Below are 18,030 nucleotides of genomic sequence, written 5' to 3'. Positions count from 1 at the left end.
ATACTATTATATAAAGACCAAGAGGATTTTTGTTTGTTCGGGATAAACGAAAAACCAAACGTTTGTAATATTATTCATTCGATCGATTCCAATCGATCGAATGAATAATAAAAAAAAGTTCGGTTTAACAACAGAAATTAATGTTTAACACAAATTTGCAGGATACATTTGTGTTATCCCAAAAAAAGATTTTAAGCCGCAGATCGAGGCCCTAGATCCCTTGAAACTTGCGATATTAAAAATATTCATTATTTCTACACCCCCCAAGGACGGTGAAGTTGTGAATTAAAGATATTTCTTAGACAAAAAAAGATATATCGTTTTACTTCATTATCGCATTTCTTCAACGACAAAGAAATAAGTTATGAATTTTTCTTCGTCAAAGGTGCGGGTACTTTAGTTACCGTAGTTACTATAATTCTGTATTTTGTAATCTAGTTCCTTTTTCAAGTTTTTTATAAAGCATAAAAATACTTTAATTGTTACTTATCGGTATTATTCTCACAACCGTGAGGATAACGAACAGTGCGGGGGTCCAGAGGACGGAGTCCTATGAGAATCCTTTACGTAACGTAACCCCGAGTGTCGGCTCCGGGGTTCACCTGGGCCCTGAGAGTCCAGGTTCTGGCTAGACGGCTGTATTAATAGCCAAGCGATAAATTATTTAGGCTTTCGACTAAATTATGCAGATACACTAAACAAATAGTTTGTGCTAAAGCTCGGTAATCTTATTCTGTCGTATAAAAATTGAAGTAGGTGTGTCAGGGGTAAGTCTGCGTCTACGTCTTATATGACCGACCTTTGTACGGGTGGAATTAAATAAAAGATACTTAAAGTAAGGTAATAATAAAAAAAATATCTGTACTGTCAATCGACACTGACGACAAAGGTGCAACGCTCGTACTAAGCTACTCGGCGACGCGTCGGTTTTTCTGCTTGAAAGTTCAAACTCGTTATGTCGATGCGAACATATCTTTTATCTATTCTTTCTTCTATACCCGTTTCCTTGATTTCTGATTTAATTATCGCTTCGCGTCTTTTCGTAAAACATTTTGATTTTGAAATCGCTACGCAAAATATTAATAACCGTCGGTTTTCAAAGTAATTCAAAGTTTTCCTATCGTTTGACAACAACGCATTTGTTCGAAAGGTTTATTTTAAACGGGCTATTTACGAAATAAAATCGTAACTTGTGAAGCGCATGCGGAGTAGTGTCGGAAAAAAATTGTTGCGCGCAAGTTTAATTTTCATCTTTAGATTTTTGACTCGATTCTACGAAAAGAAAATAAATTTTAAACGTTAAATTTTCCCCTTTTCTAGAGGAAAATTTAACGAGTATAATTTTTTTTGTTTAAAACATATAACCCGCACCTCTACGCTTGTGACAATTCTTCAAGACGTAAACTTTAAGGTCGCGTAAATTAGTTAATTGTTTTGAATTGCGCGAATATTTGAAAGAAGCTTTCTTCCACCAGAAGAATGAGTAGCGACCCGGTTAAAATAACACTAAAATTATTTATTCTTTAAAATTTGATTAATCGTAAAATTTTTCGATCGCCAAAGCGCACGGTGATATAAGTTGGATTTTTGAGCGGTATTCGATAAGATTTATCGTAAGTTTCACGAGTATGTAGTGTATATATGTATTCTTTTTTTGTGCGTGCGGATAAAATGAATTTTAGGACATTAGGGCGTGTTAGGTTTACGGTCCAGCGATGCGAAACTCGATTTACGATCCCACAGGCGAAGTTTCGACGGTGTTATAATACTTCCTTGTCTCTTTGTTTAACCGTCTGTAAACTGCGAAAATTAGGAATATACTGTTCTGTAATCGTAAATATTAATGTACGCTAATTTCCTCTTTTCCTTTTATAACTGTCATAATTTCTTTGTATAGCCTTGGAAACTTTTCAGTTTTAATAATTAATTATTTGCCTTTTTTTGTCGAACGAATCGAGTTCAGGTTGTTGCGTAAATCTTCCTTTTTATCATTTTTTCTAACTCTGAAAGCAGTATCGTACCTTAATATTAGATGCAAAGATAATAATAATTATCGGATGTAAAAAGCAGAAACTCGGTGGATACTTTTCTTTTTTTTTATGATATTAACAAATTGTAATATTATTATACTTAAAGCGCCGTAAAACTTTGTAAAACTAAAAAAATCTTATCGATGGCGGTAAAAATTTTGACTTTGTCTAGTTTTTTTAGGGAACAATTTGAAAGTGATTGACGTAAAATTACGGCAGTTAGCGTGTCCCCAAGGAAGAGAAGCATATATATAAATTTTTGAGCTGACGATGGTTTTGGGGTCCGGGGGATGTGAAACGCGAAGATATGTCGAATCACGGTCCCATTACAATAGGTACCTTTCTTATGAAATCTACCTAAAAGTAGGTGAATAAATTAAATTAATTCTTTTTACTTTCCCGAAAGAAGGGAAAGTATTTTAATCGTCCCGATTTTGGCATATGCGGTTTTCACAGGATGTTGACGTTTTCACACCTACGGAATTCAAAAAACCGGATGGAAATTTTTCCGATGTTAATGTTCGTATGTACGCGTGAGTTCGATGTCGGTCTCTAAATCACCTTATAACTGCAGTACTACTGAACCGTTCTGACCAAACTCGGTCAGATTACTTCTATACATAGAACATTGATGCCGTCACATTTTCAACTTATAAGGTCAAGGGGGTGAGGCTGTAGAGTAAGATCTCCCTCAGTATCCCGAAGTTTCGCCTAATTAAGGTTACATTTTTTGTTAACGATTAAAAAATAACAATATTTGCAAAAAAAAATCTTTGCAAAATCGCACCCTCGCCCCAAAAATGCTCTATACTACTGTTATACTATGACGTCACAGCTGAACGGTAGAATTAAATAAATAAAAAGTATTTAAGGTGTACAAAATGATTCGGTCTGGCCGGATCTCGAACTCGACCGCCAGGTTGAGTCGGTATCTAGTGCGTTAAGCCTCGCGGCTACACCGGTCTACCGAACGTACAAGGGAAATTTGTTCTCTATTAGTTGTGAAATTAAATTAGTTTAGTTAGTGCCGACCGTCGCCGCTAGTACCGCCACATCCGCTCGAATTAAATGCCGTATACGCGCGCGCTTTAGTTAAAATCATTGAATTAAAGAAACGAAAAACTATCGTATTTAAATAGACCGATAAATATTTTAAATTACGCCGAGCGTGTAAGCCGTGCATCAGAAACAATCCGCAACTGTAACCGCGTTACTTTTGTAATCCGTCAGGCGTTCCGGGAAATTCAGACAACTATACTGTCAGCTTTTTTAAATTATATTATTATTAAACATACAAGATGCGATCAAAAAGTACCCGAATCTCGGCTCGTGAAAACAGAAATACTAGTTTTAACCTGTTTAGTCCGATGACTTGCCTCCTTCAAAGCAAGCCTCTTCTGTTGTAACGCGCTTATCCCAGCGATGTTTCCACCGTCGGAAGCATTTTCCAAAATTATTTTTTAATAAGGACCGTAAGTACTTTGTGGCATTTCCTTTGGTCTTTCCTCTGTCACCAAAACTCTTACCTTTATGTGGAAATTTAAGCTTAAAAAAGAGGCAGAAATCATAAGAAGCCATATTTCATGAGTAAGATACCTGATGAAGTCGTTCGAAAAGTGTTTTGGAAAGAGTATCTTATAAGTTGCGATGCAGAGACAGAAGTGTCGTCGTGATCAATTTTCCAATCGCCATATTTATTGACAATTTATCCTCGAGGAGTATACTCTTGACGAATCGTGCGTTAATAATAAAAAAAACTGTCGGCATGACCTTCATGAAATCGTGAAAATTCAACACGACAACGCTCATCACACCTAACATCACGACTTATCCAGAAATTCTTGGCAAAACACGGGATCGAACGACTTCAGCGGTTTCCTAATTCGGCAGACACGGCTCCTTGCGATTTCTGTTCTTATAATTTGGCTTAAAGGAAATAGATTTGAAGACAGAAACGTAATCGAAGGAAATCCGACAAGAGGATTTACGGTGTTTACTTCTTCCGACAATGGAAAACATCGTCGGGATGAATGTATTATATAAAAAGGGACCTACTTTGGAGGGAACTAAACTACAGAGCAGGAAAATTAAGTAGAACAATAAATTACGTAATCGTACAAGTAAATAATTAGGTAAAAAAGTTATTCTACTCTTTGAGTAAAATTTTGAGATACGGAAACCGTGGTGGCCGCGGGTTCCCTCCCCGTTTCACTGATTGTAATCAAAATTAAATGTCATCAACGACCCGTTCGTAGTACATAATTTCATTAAAATCGGTCGATCGAGTGTGAAGATATAAGTAAAACGATAAAAATTTGGCCTATTATCCCCTACCCGTAAATGAAATACCTAAAATAATAACCAAAGCGATATATATTAACGTAATAGAATCATTTAATTAGTAAAACAATGTTTGACTTTGAATCCAGAAACGACGAAAAATAAAAAAAATGTTATTTTTCGGAGGTTCGCATAAGACCAAACACCATCAGAAAGTATCTTAGCTAACAAACGGGTCTTAAATTACGTGAAAAAATTTACTTAAAACCTTTGATGTGAGATTTTGTGATGCGGGATCTATGAGATCCGTATCTCCCCAGCTCCTCGGTCGACTATTACAAAAATTAAACGGTATCAATAAGTCTTATGAAGAAATCCTCGGGCCGAATTTCATCCAAATCTGTCCATCTACTATGAAGATAATCGGACAAAGAGGCCTATTTAAATACGTTCATACGGAGTTCAACGCTAAAGTTTTGTTTTTTGGTGCGAGAGATGGTCATGAAACTTCAGCGACTGCAAAAACACTAAAATGCAAATTTGACCCTTATACCGTGCACACTACAGCTAACTAGTAGTACGATATAATCGGGAAATACAAAATATTAAACTTTATCTTTTCATTTTACTATTAATAAAAGTAACTACACATATATATTTTATTTATTATTTATTAATCGAAATGTCAGCGGTTAAAAGAATATTTTATTCCTTAAATTTTGTTTTTTCTTGGTCGCTTCGAAGAGTAATTTTTCTTAATGAATTCAATACTGTAGGCATAGGAGTAAGTAAAATCAAACTGTTTATAACTTACTCGAAGACGATTATTTTAACGAGAAAACTTTCCAAGTATTATTTTAAGTTAAAACTTTTTTTCAAGTTACTTTAAGTAAGTTGTAAGCGTAAGTTTTTTTTTCAAGATTACTCTTAAACATTTCAAAAGTTTCTTCGGGAAGAAAGTATAAGATAATTTTTCATAGCGAGCTCTACCTGTCTACTCTGCGTATATATAATTAAGTTTTGTTTGTAAATCGGTAAGACTACTTTTATTTTCGCGTTATCTTTGCGTCGCAAAGGTAAAGCAAAATTCATTATTTATATTTGTTCACATTATACAAATTTGTGTCGGTAAGATTACATACGAGTGAATTTAAAAAAGAACGAAAGAAAAAGCGTTTACGGAAATCCGCAGAAAGAACTAATTTATTAACCGGAAAATTACGTAAGCGATTCGCACAGATGAATTTTAACTAGCTGTCGTTATATAAATATCTATCGTTATTCTGTTGTCGAAAAATATGTTTTTGGATGTAATAATATAAAAATACCAATATTTTAAATATCCGTTTCGGTTTTTTAAAATATACCGCGCTGAGGATGAATTAACAGAAAAAGTAATCTTTTTATCAGTTTTATAACCTTCGTTCGAACGGGAACAGAAGGTTTCACTCTCCCGTTGATAAAATTAATTCTCTAGGTACGACGCATTTTACTAAAAGTTTCTACAAGTTAAAATGAAAAATTAAACACGTATGACTTTAAATAACATCCGCAGAAACCTTTTTAAAATATCAAACGGCAATTCCTTTCTTTGTGTTGCAGATTCACTTTTTTTGTAATTTACTAACCGATAGGTATCAGTGCTATTAGCGTACACGTTGTTGGTGATTTGAGACAAATAACTCCTAAAATTACTTAACATCTATCAAGAATAATGAGGGTTCCATCACAGTCTCAGGAAAAAGTTTTCCATTAAGAATTGTCATGTTAAATTAAGTGTAATTCAAATGTTATTTTGAAAAAAATTGTCGTTTTCTTTATTTCAATCTAAAATTCAAAATTTACGATTAAATTTGAAACGATATCGAAATAAATCCAGCGCTCGAACTCTTTTTGGTTTACCGGTGTAGGCATCTTCCTTTACAAAGCCTTTAAGGAAAAGTTAAGAAGCGTTAGAACAAGACCTTGGCGATTGTCGTCTCATTTTCGAGAGGTAACCCTCCTGGAAATTTCTCATGCAATAATTACATTCGTTTGACGCCTCGTAGTACCGTTTTGAAATAAACATAGGTCACGTCCATTTCGTCTAATTTTAGCATCGTACTGTAACGCTCCGTGTCGAATGTAACGACAGCACGTTCATCCGTCTCGAAAAAAAAACGGCTCGATCACTTCGTCACCCAAAAAAATCACTAATTGTGAGAAGATATATGGAGGCCCAGGCAAGGCGGTTCTGTATACTTACGAACTCGTTCGGTTAGAAATAGACCTCGTCAGTAAGGATAATTTTCGCAAAATAATCGACATACCTGTCTGCAATTCTAATACCGATCGACAAACGCACGACGTCGACACGATCTTGTAGATGTAGTTGCACTTTGCAAGCGTGCAGTCCAAGAGCTGTTAATGAAAATACGATTTAGGCTGATCTTTGAGAGGGCTAATTGTTGTGAACATATTGGAATTAAAAAAGCTCGGTTTTCAGGGCAGCAGTAATGTTTTCTGCCGAGCTAGAACTACGTTGACGGACTTTGTTTTCAGATCAATAACTCGAATAGTTTTTTCAAAATTTAATACAGCGGTTCATTACAACTGAAAATACCACGCAATTTTCGAAGGGTCTCCTCGAAATGTTCACCGTATTTCACAATTTTGGGTCGTGGGAGAGTATATAGTTCTGTTTTCATTTCGCATTGTTTTTAAATAAAAGTTTATTTTTACTTAACATCTGTTAATAAATAAACCTGCATGTGTGATTGTCGAAAACGCTTTCTGAATAAAATACGGATATTGTAAAACGACAAATAAATATACCGCTTTCTATTATGAAAGAATAAATTACACACCGAATTTCAACTCGGCGGGGAATCTAACTGTTTAACTCTGAATTTTGGTAAAATCTTCAGGGACCACGAATTAAAAGTACCAGATTTTTATTTTTAATTAAGGTTAAAAGGAGTTCAATTTAAAAGTTTTCTTTATAAACATGGGATGATAAGGCCGATCTGAGACCAATTATATATTAGAAAAAATTTTTCACTTCTATTTTAGATAATATAGAAAACCATTTGGTTATTATTATTATAATAATTTTTTTTCCTTTTTTTGTAAGATTAGTGGAAATATAATTTAAATATATAGAAATTATTAGTCCATTTTTAATTATAAAATTAGCAAAATAATATTTTAGCCGCGGTTAGAATATCGGACTGTAATTAAGCAGGAGGAAAGAAAGTGATACTAAAAGTGAAAGGTCAACTAAATTCAATCTAAATAATAAGAAATGAAACTAAACAATTTATTCATAAATTTTAGGTTTCACGAATGCGCACGAAATTTTTAAATATCTCGGGTCAGGAATTAAAAGATACCAGATAGCCACAATTTTAACAACCTTTAATTTGTTTAAATTTATTTATATCGTTTTAGAATAAAAAAGGAAGAAGGAAAACTGGAACTTTAGACGCGTACTATTCGCCGCAGTTACTAAAACGGTTTACGATATAAAGCAGAACTAACTTTTTTTTTAATTATGAAAAAAATTGCTTTTTTTTTCATATATACAAATTCACATATCGGTATAAGGAATTAAAAATATCCTAGAAACGAGATCACATAAACAGGTAAAACTGGATTTTTTAAACACTTGTGATATTCCTAACAAATAACGAAATAATATGTATTAAATACATCCGAGTTACTCCATGCAACTCCGGTACCTTTTCACAGTTAAAAAGGGGACTCGCACATAAAATTCTAAACGTAATTTATTTATTTCGTTTCAGCCGCTGTGGACCACGCTTAATAACCTTTTTCATTTACTACTTCTCTTCCCAGAATTTTTTCATCTTTAAGAACTTTTTTATTCTCCTCTGACCGTGTGCTTTTGGTCTTTCTTTTTTCGATCTCTTCGAATCCCGTGATCTGTTGAATTGTTTTTTTTTTTTATAGGTTTCTCTGTCTAGTATTAGTTGCTTTTTTACCTTACGTCGGTCTAGATTCTTTTGTATTTCTTTGTATCAATCGGTCTGTGTTTTTCTGTTTTCGATAAAATTCAAGATTTTTCTTCGCTATTCTATTTTCATGCGTTCTTCTAAAAGTTATTTTATAAATATATCGTTTTAAAATATATTACTCGATAACGCCAATAATCGATAGGTTTAAGAAACGCCTTATAATTTTGTAAACAAAAAAGTAAAAAACTTTCTTAAATATTCCACGGAAAATTTCTGTGTACATAACTAATAATTATATAAAAACAAATAATGAGATGCGGTAAAAGGTTATTCAAAGAAGCTACAAAACACGATTACCCGTCAAAAATAGCTTGCAAAAGTTTTACTTACACTCGAAACCTAAATCGCCACATATATATAATAAATGCGTAAATAAGAAAGTGAGTCCGACAAGGATGTTCCCTATCTTTGTTACTTTTTAATCTTTACATGGAACTGGCAGTTAATGATGTTAAAGAACAATTTAGATTCGGAGTAACAGTACAAGGTGAAAAGATAAAGATGCTACGATTTGCTGATGATATAGTAATTCTAGCCGAGAGTAAAAAGGATTTAGAAGAAACAATGAACGGCATAGATGAAGTTCTACGCAAGAACTATCGCATGAAAATAAACAAGAACAAAACAAAAGTAATGAAATGTAGTAGAAATAACAAAGATGGACCGCTGAATGTGAAAATAGGAGGAGAAAAGATTATGGAGGTAGAAGAATTTTGTTATTTGGGAAGTAGAATTACTAAAGATGGACGAAGCAGGAGCGATATAAAACGCCGAATAGCACAAGCTAAACGAGCCTTCAGTAAGAAATATAATTTGTTTACATCAAAAATTAATTTAAATTTCAGGAAAAGATTTTTGAAAGTGTATGTTTGGAGTGTCGCTTTATATGGAAGTGAAACTTGGACGATCGAGTATCTGAGAAGAAAAGATTAGAAGCTTTTGAAATGCGGTGCTATAGGAGAATGTTAAAAATCAGACGGGTGGATAAAGTGACAAATGAAGAGGTATTGCGGCAAATAGATGAAGGAAGAAGCATTTGGAAAAATATAGTTAAAAGAAGAGACAGACTTATAGGCCACATACTAAGGCATCCTGGAATAGTCGCTTTAATATTGGAAGGACAGGTAGAAGGAAAAAATTGTGTAGGCAGGCCACGTTTGGAATATGTAAAACAAATTGTTAGGGATGTAGGATGTAGAGGGTATACTGAAATGAAACGATTAGCACTAGATAGGGAATGTTGGAGAGCTGCATCAAACCAGTCAAATGACTGAAGACAAAAAGAAAAAAATGCGTAAAAAATTAAGTTAACTTAACTGGGAAAGTTAAGGATTTTTTTACGATACATAAAAAAAGAGTGAAAAAAATCTTTACCGTATCTCACCTTTTAATTTAGGATTAAAACAGAAACCAAAGTTCTGTCGCCTAACAGATATTGAATTATGTAAAAGGGAAAATTCCTGAACTCTCCGAGTAAAATTTTAAGATGCGATACAATATTAACCGTATTTTCCATCTTTTTTACCGATTATAACCGAACTTAAATCGCATCGATAAACCGTATTCAGAAGCGAACAAAATTTCATAAAAATCCGTTAAACCTGTCTAAAAATAAAAACAAAACGGTAAATAAGAAAAAATAGGCTTTTTAGCCTATTAATAGGTAAAAATAAAAACAAGTCGTTTTTTGCTTAAAAGGACTAAAGGTTAGAAAATTTGTTATCTGCCTCGGAGGCATTTTAATTAACGCGAAAAGATTTACTTAACCTTCGAATAAAATTTTGAGATACCATAAGGTCGCGTATTTTCTTGCTCCCTAACTAACTGCGGCAAAAATTAAACGGCATCATTGCCCTGTATACAGAAATCACGATGCCAAATCGAAATTTGTAAATCCGTTCGGCAGATATCGATCAAAAATAGGCCAGTATATGTACGTACATCTTTCCAGAATATTTCAACGCTAAAATTGCGGTTTTTGGTTATAAGTGTTCATGAAACATGAGGCTCTGTAAAATTCCATATTAAAATGTTGGCGCGATTAACATAGCGGATTTATATATATGTATATATATATATATATATATATATATATATATATAATAAAAAACCGGCCCGACAGTTCTTACTACATTTATATTTTAAACTCATCTCAACTTATGATAGAACTTATCTCAAGAAAAATGTAGATAGCGTGAACGTATCTCCACCGACGAACCAAATTAAAGACGGGACAACAATTTAATGTTCTCGCAAAAGGGATTTTAACAAATTCAAATTTCAGTAAGACTAAATATTGGCGTTGTTTTACGATGAAGCTTCTGCTCGCTATTGACGGATTATTTTTTCAAATATCTAATTTTTGTCCATTACCAACATTTTTTTTAAAACCGTCGTTTCCACATTCAGTCTACACAAAATGCGGGATTACAGCCGATATCTCTGGTTTTCTATATTTATAATAAGCTAAATATTCTGTTTTTTTAGTAAAATTTTTTTAGTTTAGATTTATACAACGTAACCTACACAGTTTTAGTTAAGTCCTGATGTACTTTAGGCCCGCTTAACCTAATCTGTCTTTACAAATCAACTGTATTGTTTAATAACGTTTCGTAAATACAAATAAACATCGTCAAATAATATTATTTGTTACCGTATATTTTATTTCATATTGTTTCGACATATCTTTATATACTATGGTCGGTCAATAATTAAAGAGACGATTACAAACAGATGGAAAATTTATTATATAAGAGAACAAATTGAAACCGTCCGACTTTCAATTTGGCATCCTGAAAAGAATTTTCTTTATTGTAACCCGTTTTGTTTATTTTAAAATGTCGCCCCGGCTTCTTGAAACGTGTACCGTACACGAACAGCGTGGTGTGATGAAAGGTTTACTTTTTGAAGGTGTAAAACCGGCTGAAAACTCGCGGATGTTAAAAAAGTACGGAAAAAAGTGTGATAACCGTGAAAATATTATAATTGGATCGAACAAAAAAAGTCACCGTCTTTGATCGTAGCAAAACATCGGTGGCAGTTTCGAATGGCGCTTTCAAACTAGCGTTAATGATCTTATTCACGAGGAGAGACGCATAAAAATTGTGAAATTAATGAAATTTGTAGGGCGAGTACCGACATTGTTCATTCCATTATCTACGTACGATGTGATAGTTCCGAGAGGGTCGACTCAAAATCACTAAGACACCTGAATTCAATTTTTATGGAAATTAAACGATAATTTTAAGCGGTATTTTTAGATCACATAATAATTTCGGATGAAATCGGATCCGGTATTTTGAGCCGGAATCTAAACGTCAGACTAGTAACGCATTATTTAGAGTTTGCCCGCCGGTTAAAAATTCAAAACTATGCGTCAGCCAGTAAAGTGATGTTAACGGTGTTTTCAAAAGATAACGGCCCAATTTACTGCGATTATTTCGTAAACAATGCATAATAAACGATAGTCATTGTGCCGTGCTAGGAAGTAAAAAGAAACAATAATGAGGAAAAGTTTTGGTTCTCGCTCTCAAAAGGCGTAATTCTTCTGCAGAATAACGGCCGCTATCTTTGCTCTAAAGATACATTGAAACCTATTCAAAAATCGGGTCGGGAAGTTTGTCACATTTACCTTGTTTTACCTTGATTTAATTTTTCTATCTTTAGCTATTGTAAAATTTCAAAAACATATGCTGAGTGTGAAGAATTTTATTCTAATAAATGAGTTTTTCTTTCTTAAACGGGTTACTTTCATATGAATAAAAATATAATTTTTTTTATTCAAGCTGATTTTTAACTATTTCAATTTCTTATGAAAACTTAAGTATATATACGTGGAATTAATAAAACCTTTTAGTTAATTAAAAAAATTAACACGTAATATTTAATTATCGATTTGATATTCGCAGCGACGGAAAAACAAATTTTAAGAAGACATAAAGATTAGTTATTTATTTGGCATCTGATGTTTAAAATTATCCGTAGCGAATGAGACGGCGAAAATAAACAGGAATATTGGGAAGGGAGACTTTTCCATTTACTCTAATACGCATTAATAACGACAAATTAATAATACGACGCGTTAATAATTTATTTTACGAAGCGGATATTATTCTAATCTTTTTTTTTGTCCGTTTAGCTTCCTGAACCACCGTAAGGTATTTCTTTATAGAATGATATGTACATGAAAGACTCTCGGGTCGACCGTTCCTGAGATGTGCGATTACCAAAGAACAGCGGTATTCACGGACTAGTATCGGAGTCCGTATAAAATTATAATTCTAATTCACCTGTCGTGAGCGGTGAAGTTGATTCGAAGCGGTGCGGTGATACCGCGATCGCCGGTGCCGCTAGAAATCCCACCGCCGCCGTCTTCTTGGCTCGAACGGCGTATCCTGCGATGTTCTCTCAACGTAACCGAAGTCTCGTATCTGGCCGGTTCATAGTGCATAATAAACTCGTTCACGAAACCTGTAAACCAAAAACGATTATTAACTACGACATAGAATAAAAAAATTCATTTCAAAACACAGAACGGTCCATTTTGTCACTGTAATAATTCAGTAAGTAGTAATTTTAATAGCAAAAAAAAACCGGATAAAAGTCATATTCCATTTTTTTTTAATTCCTAAGTTTTATACAAATTAAATACTAAATATTACTAAAATCAATCTTATAAAAATCCGTGTAAGCATGTGTGAATATATGACCTATTAGACCTTCAGGAATTTTCACTTACAGAAAACGATTCAGAGTTGTTTAAAATAATTCGTTAAGCCAGAATGTTGACAGAAAACAGAGTATCTGAAATTAAAAGTTCAGTACGAAAAAACATAACCTATTTTTTTTCTTATAATAAATACTAAATTACATAATGAACAGTAATAAAGTACATTTAGGCTAATTTAAATTAAAGCGTATTAGTTTAAGGTACTGAAATTCGTTATTTTTCAAAATTAACAGTTCCTAAATTTAAGATTTTTAAATTAAAATACGAAAATTGTTCTACAATCCGGTATACTGTTCTGTACGTGCTAACATAAGATAGAAATTATGTGCTTATGAATTCGCTAACAAACTTCTGTACAATCCACTGCTGAAAATGAAATCGGGTTCTGGTAAGTACACTATCATATTTTTTTCTTTTTAATTGTAGTCCGGTAATTCATCACTACATACACCGGAATCCTGTTCACAACGGAAAATATTTTCGGTCCCGCAAAATTCCGTTAACTCAGGTTTTACCGTGTAATGAAATCGGATACGGTTACTTACGTAACAGAATTTTGAGAGAATCAATCTGCTACTGATTTTATCTCGGATGAAGGGAAGACAACATACTGCAATATTGAATAGCACACGCACGTGGGATTTAATTTTATTTAATACGGTTTTTTTAAAATTATCAAATAATAATAACATTTGAAATATATATCTGTTGCCCGAACAAAACGAAATTTCTATCGGTTTAATTTTATGACGAATTTTCTTGAAATGAACAAACCGATTTAGTTTACGACAAAATCAAACCTTACTGTTTTGTTTTAAAACGCTAAACTTGTATAATTATTAAATGTTTATTACGCACACGTAAATTCGTAAATTATTCAACGCATTTTAGGTGTTAATAAAAAAAATAACAAAACAATGCTCTTAAACGCACGTCTTATTGTTGAACAAGGAATTTCCGACAATTTGTTTACAACACTTATTAATTTCAAACAAGAACTACACGAGTATCTTTTCTGGAAAGTAAAATTTCCAAACGATATTCGATTTCTCGCCACACATGACGAAGAATATCTATAGTTATACCTTAATTACACCGAGTCTTTTTTTCAATTCATCGATGTCGACAACCTTTGTTGCGTACACCCGTCTTTATAAACCCCAAAAAAGAAGTCGAGTGACAACGTCAAGGAATCGAGGCGGCCAGGTAATCGGTCTGTCACGGCCGATCCGACATCGACGAAATTTTTCGCGTTGGTAGTCCCTAATATGAAAAACCCCAGTGTGGCGGCGGGTCATCTCGTCGGAAGTAAACGTCGGGTTACCGATGTTCAATTTGCGGTGTATTGCGTTCTCCTGTAACGCGTTTAGCTAAATAGCGCTAGTAACCGTAAGCTCGTCGAAGAAGAACGGTCTGACCGCTTCATAAGTGGTTAGCGCACTCCAAACGCTAATTTTCGGGCTGTCACGTCGCGTCTGTCGAACAGCATGAGGATTCTCGTTACCCCAAATCCGTCAATTATGGCCGTTAACGCGACTAGAAACGCAGAAGACAGTTTCGTCAGAGAATATTACTTTTTCTAAAAACGTATTATTTCGTTAGCTTTTCAAAATGTCCGCGGCAAAATTGTACGGCGCGATCGATCGCACGCACCGACAGAAAATTTTGTACGCGTGAACTTTTAGGCGCTTGAGATACAACCTTCACGATTGTCCGTCGCGGTATTTCCGGTTCTAAACTGTAAACGAGTTTAGAACCGGTTTCGGTTCTAAATCCGTTTACCCGGGCTTATGTAATAAGTCTCTCTTACTCGTTCCACAAGTTGTTCGGAGACATGAAGTCTGCCGGCACCTTTTTCGTGTACTGCCCATTCCTGTATCCTTAAACCGCCGATACCGACGTTTAATAGTCTTTATAAAAAGGATCACACCCGCACTCTAAACGAAAACGTCTACGAACGGTAATAACAGTTACACTTTCACGTAATCAAGGTACACGCATCGCTTTCCCCTGCACGGTAGGAATGACGATCTCACCTGACGTTAAATAGCGCCGGAGTGTTCATTCGAGGTCATCGTTAACTCCAGTACCTACACCGATATCGGTAAAAAAATCCACGCGCGCTATATCGCTTTGTTCATTTTTCATTTACCCCGGAAACGGGCTGAATAATTTATCTATCGTCACCCTCTCGGGGCTCCCTCAAAATGCCAAAACGAATTTTCAAAATACAAACAAAAAAGGCCGAATAAATTATTTGGCGTTCATGAATATGAATCGCGTACACCGATATTTAAAATTAAAATTTAAGAATGTTAATTTATCCTCGTATTTATATTTACAGATGTACAATCTTTGGTAAAAAAAAAAAACAAAAACAAAAAACAGTCATTTATTTTTAAAAGATATTCAACACTGTCAAGACAACAAAAATTATTTCTTCGTAAGACTCAACACAATACTTCGGCTTATGAGAAACAGCTTTACTACTTTTTCATTACTATATTTAATAAATTACTTTAAACGTTTTCTCATGAATTTATTTAAAATAACATATTAAAAAATTAATTTTTCAGAAATAATATTACTCTGGCGATGCGTTTTTAGATAATGCTATTAAACAATGTTTTTTAAATCCCTGAATTTTCTGGATGTGTTTGAACGTGTAGATAAAGATACGTTAAAATAATTTTCAATAACGTCTTCTGAATCGAGAATTATTTTTCACGTTCACCTAACATTATTATCTCGTGTATTTATATTTTAAATAACCGATGTGAAATTTATTCGCATAATTAATCGGGTAATCAATACGATTTTTCTGATTAATGTTTTACGTTTTCACTCGATCCATACAGCCAAGTGCCGGGTCGGTTTCAATTTTATCCATGCAGTAGCATATTTACTCGTTCTACGTACTTTATCGTTATTTACCGATCGCAGTAAAAACTTCATTTATTTATATATACATGGTGCTGCACGTCACCAGCACTGTTTACTGTCGGTGACATTAGGGCGGACAGGACCTCCCATAATGGCAAAACACTACGAATATAAATATATACATAATTAAAAAAACGCAACTCACCTTTCTTTATAATTTGGTAAACTAAATTTGACGATACTAGGGGTTAATTTAAGCTTTACGCAGACATCAAAAAACTTTAAAAATAACGTAGACGGCTGTTTCGGTAAAATAATAAAGATTATTTGTCAGGGGATAACATGAATAGGAAAGTGACAAACGTAAAGGGTCGTAAAGTAACAATAGACGACCCGCATATTAAACTTTTAAACGACCGTTAAATTTTATGTATGTAACGTAAAAAAATTTAACGCAAAATAAATAAATATTAGTTTAATGCGTCCAAGTGATCGCAAGAGACAGTAAATTAACAAATCGTCGTTAATATTCAATAATAATTTTAATTTATTCGGATCTTTAGATCGATTCTTTTTTAAATTCCAATGGGAATTTAAAAAAAAATAACGAAAAATAAAAACTATCGATCTACTAACCCGTAACTTCCCGCCGACTTCTAAAAATCTAAATTCGAAGAGAAATTGAAAATACGTTAACTTTTAACTTTCTTTAGCGCTATTTTTACATTACTTCGCTGCAGCGGCTAAGCAACCATCGGTCAACAATTTAGGTATCGGGTTTCATACGTATAGATGTATAGAAAAATATTCTATACAGAAGAATTGAGAGGAGAGTGGAAGAAGTGTTAGGAGTAGACCAATTTGGTTTCAGGAAAAGTATAGGGACAAGGGAAGCAATTTTAGGCCTCAGATTAATAGTAGAAGGAAAATTAAAGAAAAACAAACCAACATACTTGGTGTTTATAGACCTAGAAAAGACATTCGATAACGTAGACTGGAATAAAATGTTCAGCATTTAAAAAAAATTAGGGTTCAAATACAGAGATAGAAGAACAATTGCTAACATGTACAGGAACCAAGCAGCAACAGTAACAATTGAAGAACATAATAAAAAAACCGTAATAAGAAAGGGAGTCCGACAAGGATGTTCCCTATCCCCGTTACTTTTTAATCTTTACATGGAACTAGCGGTTAATGATGTTAAAGAACAATTTAGATTCGGAGTAACAGTACAAGGTGAAAAGATAAAGATGCTACGATTTGCTGATGATATAGTAATTCTAGCCGAGAGTAAAAAGGATTTAGAAGAAACAATGAACGGCATAGATGAAGTCCTACGCAAGAACTATCGCGTGAAAATAAACAAGAACAAAACAAAAGTAATGAAATGCAGTAGAAATAACAAAGATGGAGCGCTGAATGTGAAAATAGGAGGAGAAAAGATTATGGAGGTAGAAGAATTTTGTTATTTGGGAAGTAGAATTACACTAAAGATGGACGAAGCAGGAGCGATATAAAATGCCGAATAGCACAAGCGAAACGAGCCTTCAGTAAGAAATATAATTTGTTTACATCAAAAATTAATTTAAACGTCAGGAAAAGATTTTTGAAAGTATATGTTTGGAGTGTCGCTTTATATGGAAGTGAAACTTGGACGATCGGAGTATTTGAGAAGCAAAAGATTAGAAGCTTTTGAAATGCGGTGCTATAGGAGAATATTAAAAATCAGACGGGTGGATAAAGTGACAAATGAAGAGGTATTGCGGCAAATAGATGAAGAAAGAAGCATTTGGAAAAATATAGTTAAAAGAAGAGGCACACTTATAGGCCACATACTAAGGCGTCCTGGAATAGTCGCTTTAATATTGGAAGGACAGGTAGAAGGGAAAAATTGTGTAGGCAGGACACGTTTGGAGTATGTAAAACAAATTGTTGGGGATGTAGAGGGTATACTGAAATGAAACGACTAGCACTAGATAGGGAATCTTGGAGAGCTGCATCAAACCAGTCAAATGACTGAAGACAAAAAAAAAATATTTGAAGCTAGAATAACTACGTCATCGGCAAAGACTAAACGATTAACGGCTAATTT

The 18,030-nt window shown here is 33.8% G+C and overlaps 1 protein-coding gene across 1 annotated transcript in view; it reads right to left on the bottom strand.

The window, feature by feature from the left end:
- The window catches only part of Kul (Kuzbanian-like), a 383,998-nt gene that overhangs the window by 205,124 nt on the left and 160,844 nt on the right, over positions 1-18,030 (bottom strand). Inside the window, exon 2 of the mRNA XM_075375246.1 lies at positions 12,616-12,796. Coding sequence (XP_075231361.1) covers positions 12,616-12,796 — 181 coding nt within the window. The remainder of the gene's footprint in view (positions 1-12,615; positions 12,797-18,030) is intronic.

This window comes from Lycorma delicatula, chromosome 9, assembly GCF_047948215.1.
Source record: "Lycorma delicatula isolate Av1 chromosome 9, ASM4794821v1, whole genome shotgun sequence".
In the NCBI taxonomy this organism is placed as follows: domain Eukaryota; kingdom Metazoa; phylum Arthropoda; class Insecta; order Hemiptera; family Fulgoridae; genus Lycorma; species Lycorma delicatula.
Note: the sequence above shows the minus strand (reverse complement) of the source record. Positions and strands in the feature narration are given on the sequence as shown.